Genomic DNA, 3,306 nt, shown 5'->3' on the forward strand with positions numbered 1-3,306 from the left:
GGGGGACCCTAGAATCCGCCGCGTCCCGGTCCAGTCCAAGAGCGGGCAGCGATGTCTTGATCGCTCCCAGCGGACAGCGTGACGAGAGTCGGCGGCAGGGGAGAAAACCTCGACGGCGGCGATGAGATCACCCCGGGAGAAACCGGCGAAGCCCTAACTAGAGGGAAAAAAATTTATGGCCGTGGCTAGGTCTTTGCGTCACAGCGAAATACATACTAAACTCATCTGGTGGTGTGGCTTTGTGGGTACTGTCGCTCACGTCAAGATTGCGGGCCTCAGCTTTTAAGCACTAAGCGAGCATTTTTATTGCGGATTAGAAACACGGAAAAGAATTGCCGTCGATCCCTCTCCTCCTCTCCAACGGCTTCGCTCTGCGGCATTTCCTATTTGGCGCCACAAGCGTCAGTTAACGTGCAATTTCGTTCACTGGGGCCTGTGGCGTCCGTAAATGGGACTACCCATCTAGACGCCAGTTGACATTTAAAAAAAAATTCTGTGCACTTTTTTAAATATCTATGAACTTTATAAAAAATTTAACAGTATTTTTTCAGATTGATGAACTTTTTTGAATAACGATGAACTTTTTTGAAATTTGATGAACATCTTTTTGAAAATGGATGAACTTTTTTTTAAGATCAATGAACTTTTTCTAAAAATACATGAACATTTTTTGAATTCTATGAACTTTTTTAAATTTAACAAACTTTTTCTAAATTGGATGAACTTTTTTTCAATTTGAATGAACTTTTTTTCAAATTGATGAACTTTATTCAAAATTGTTGAACCGTTTTTAAAGATATGAACTTTTTTTAAAATGGATGAACCTTTTTCCTTTAAATCTGTAAACCTTTTTTGATTTCATATTTTTAGTTTCGTAACAAAAGAATAAAAAGAATCTGGGGCAGCATGCTAGTGGACGGCCCATGCTAGAAGCGCTGCAGGCGCTGGATCGTTAACGGGCGCCTGCAACGCTCCTCCTCCTCTGCTTCATTGACTTTTACTGGGGAAAAAATAGTTGGATGGGCTGCTTGTTGCTTGGGCTCCACTGACTTGAACAGCCCAGTCCTAAATGGGCTCGAGCACTCCACAAGGCCCAACCGTACGCATGGCCGCCGCCACCAGCTCGGAGCGACGCGCCGGCGACCATGGCCGCCGCACCGAAGAGCGCGGGCGCCACCGCTGGGCGCTGAACCCTCGCCGCCGGCACCCGTCGCAAGGTCTGCACGGCTCACTCTTGCTCTACCCCTGCTTAATTAGGTCTCCCTCACTCCTCCCCTTTGCTGATTAGTTCGCGTGCGAGCGTGGTGGATCAGGGTAGGAGTTCTTATGGAAGAACTCGTGTAGCAATCAGTTGATTCTGTTGGTTTTCGTGCTTCAGATTGCAGACATCATTTTCTACAGTTCTGCTCTGACTACATAAATCATATTAAGATGGCTTGGTTCACAGCGAGCTCCTATGCTGTTCTTGGCACACCTATTGAGCTTCGACTAATTGCTCTGCTCTGACTACATAGAGGGTGTGAGTTCCAGAATTTCTGGCCACCAGTTTTAACCACAATTTCATATGTGAAGAGAAGCGAGATATTGTTGGATTCATATATATTGCATTAGACATCATTGACAATCACATGGAAACCTGGACTAAGTTAGTTTAGTGACTAATTAAGACCAAAGTAACAATGCTCATTTGGTTAACTATAAAGTAGCAAAAGCTCTTTATCCCACCTTCTCGTAATTATATCAGGTAACAGAGCTCAGCGGCTGACAAATATTTTTCTGGAAACGAAGGAAGGATGCTACTATTATTATTTCAGAAACGACGCCAAGGCCGCTCCTATTATTCCAGGGTAACATCCAAGAAATACGATAAGCACCAACTGACTGGCACACACCACATTTTCCTCTTGTCTCACTCTCGACTCACTCCAACTACTAAATCAAACTAGCACACCTACTCGACCTTGAATCTTAAAAAGAGCAGCGTCTAGGAAGAAAATCAAAGCATTCTCAAATCTCAATCTTTGCAGGAATCCATGCCACCCTTCTTTCGTCATGGAGGTGGGGAGATCACTTGCTCGCGGAGTCTCCCTCAACAGCTAACGGAACAGTGCTGGCCATGGTGCGGTACTTGAGGGCGTACAACATCTCGAGGTACCGGCGGGTCTCGCGCCTCTCAAGGTTGGAGACGTACTTCCAGAACCCGTACACGCCGGTGAGGGTCATCAGCCTCTCCGAGTAAAGCTTCCAGGTGTATCTGAATAAGATTGGTAAAATGATTGTTAGTTGCAGCAAACTAGTTATCATCAGAGCTAGTAAAAACTACTACCTCCGTCTCAGTGAATAAGTCATTCACGTACTTCTAGGTTGACGATTTAACTATCCATATATGTATTATATGTGACAAAAAATATATATTTAGAAACTACATCTTTGTAGAAATCTAGTGATATACTTTTCATGACATATAACACATATTTAATTCCTCAAATCGATGACCTAAAACTACGCGAATGACTTATTCACCTAGACGGAGGTAGTAGTGAATTTTGAGTTGCGTACTTCTCCTCAATACGAATTTTTAGTCCCACCGCCGTCGTCAACCGCGCACACTTTGTTTGACGGCATCCTTCATTGGTGGCGAGAGGAGAAGGCTCATAAAAGTGTACTAGGGCGCTGCACGGGAGCACCATCGCCAACGACAAAGGGGTCATTTTGCTTTGCTGGTGGGTTACTGCCTATATAATTGCTTGGTTAAAAGCTTCACAAAACTAGGAGAAACACAGTTAAAAAAATATGGAGAAAAAGATAAACATAGATGGCATGGCATGGAACCCCCACTTTACGCCAAAACAGTGCATACCACCAAGAAACACGGGACTGAACCCTTTGACACACTAATGAATGCCGACGAAACAAGGTCGCCGCCACATTTCATCATCCCTGCACTCTACACACAGTAGGTTGAAAGACATATCGCCAAGCAGCTTACTACTATACCGCTAGGACGAGGGCCATCAGAGCCAGAGGAGAAATGAAAGCAGGTATAGGCTACTTTGACTGTGTTGATACTTGATAGTGAAAAAACCCTCTATATCCATGCGCTGCCCCAGTTCTTTGATGCTCTCAAAACCACTAAGGACGCTGCCCCTGTATCTGCCTAGCCGCACCGCCTTGTGCAGCCTGGATCTACCAACTCCTAGGGCCACTATTCTCACACCGTATTACTTAGTGCCTTGCTGATCCTACATCAGAAGGTATCACTGAGTTCCTGGTACCTCTCAAGCTCACAATTTGGTAAGATTTCCC

At 44.8% G+C, this 3,306-nt stretch overlaps 1 protein-coding gene across 1 annotated transcript; it reads right to left on the reverse strand.

Moving 5' to 3' along the window:
• Window positions 1-1,612: 1,612 nt before the first annotated feature.
• LOC119284228 (sucrose synthase 2-like) lies at window positions 1,613-2,690 on the reverse strand. Its single transcript, XM_037563438.1, has 2 exons — window positions 2,560-2,690; window positions 1,613-2,254 (listed from the first exon to the last, which is right to left on the reverse strand). The coding sequence occupies exons 1-2, from the start codon at window positions 2,688-2,690 to the stop codon at window positions 2,068-2,070; spliced, it is 318 nt and encodes a 105-aa protein (XP_037419335.1). The 3' UTR covers window positions 1,613-2,067.
• Window positions 2,691-3,306: the final 616 nt, after the last annotated feature.

The sequence above is a fragment of the Triticum dicoccoides genome, chromosome 4A (genome assembly GCF_002162155.2).
Source record: "Triticum dicoccoides isolate Atlit2015 ecotype Zavitan chromosome 4A, WEW_v2.0, whole genome shotgun sequence".
NCBI lineage: Eukaryota > Viridiplantae > Streptophyta > Magnoliopsida > Poales > Poaceae > Triticum > Triticum dicoccoides.

Excerpts from the sequence above, each read along its gene's own strand:
- LOC119284228 (XM_037563438.1), bottom strand. The coding sequence starts at position 2,690 with ATGGTGCTCCCGTGCAGCGCCCTAGTACACTTTTATGAGCCTTCTCCT. Across the intron at positions 2,255-2,559 it reads AAAATTCGTATTGAGGAGAA|ATACACCTGGAAGCTTTACT; the intron begins GTACGCAACTCA and ends AATCTTATTCAG.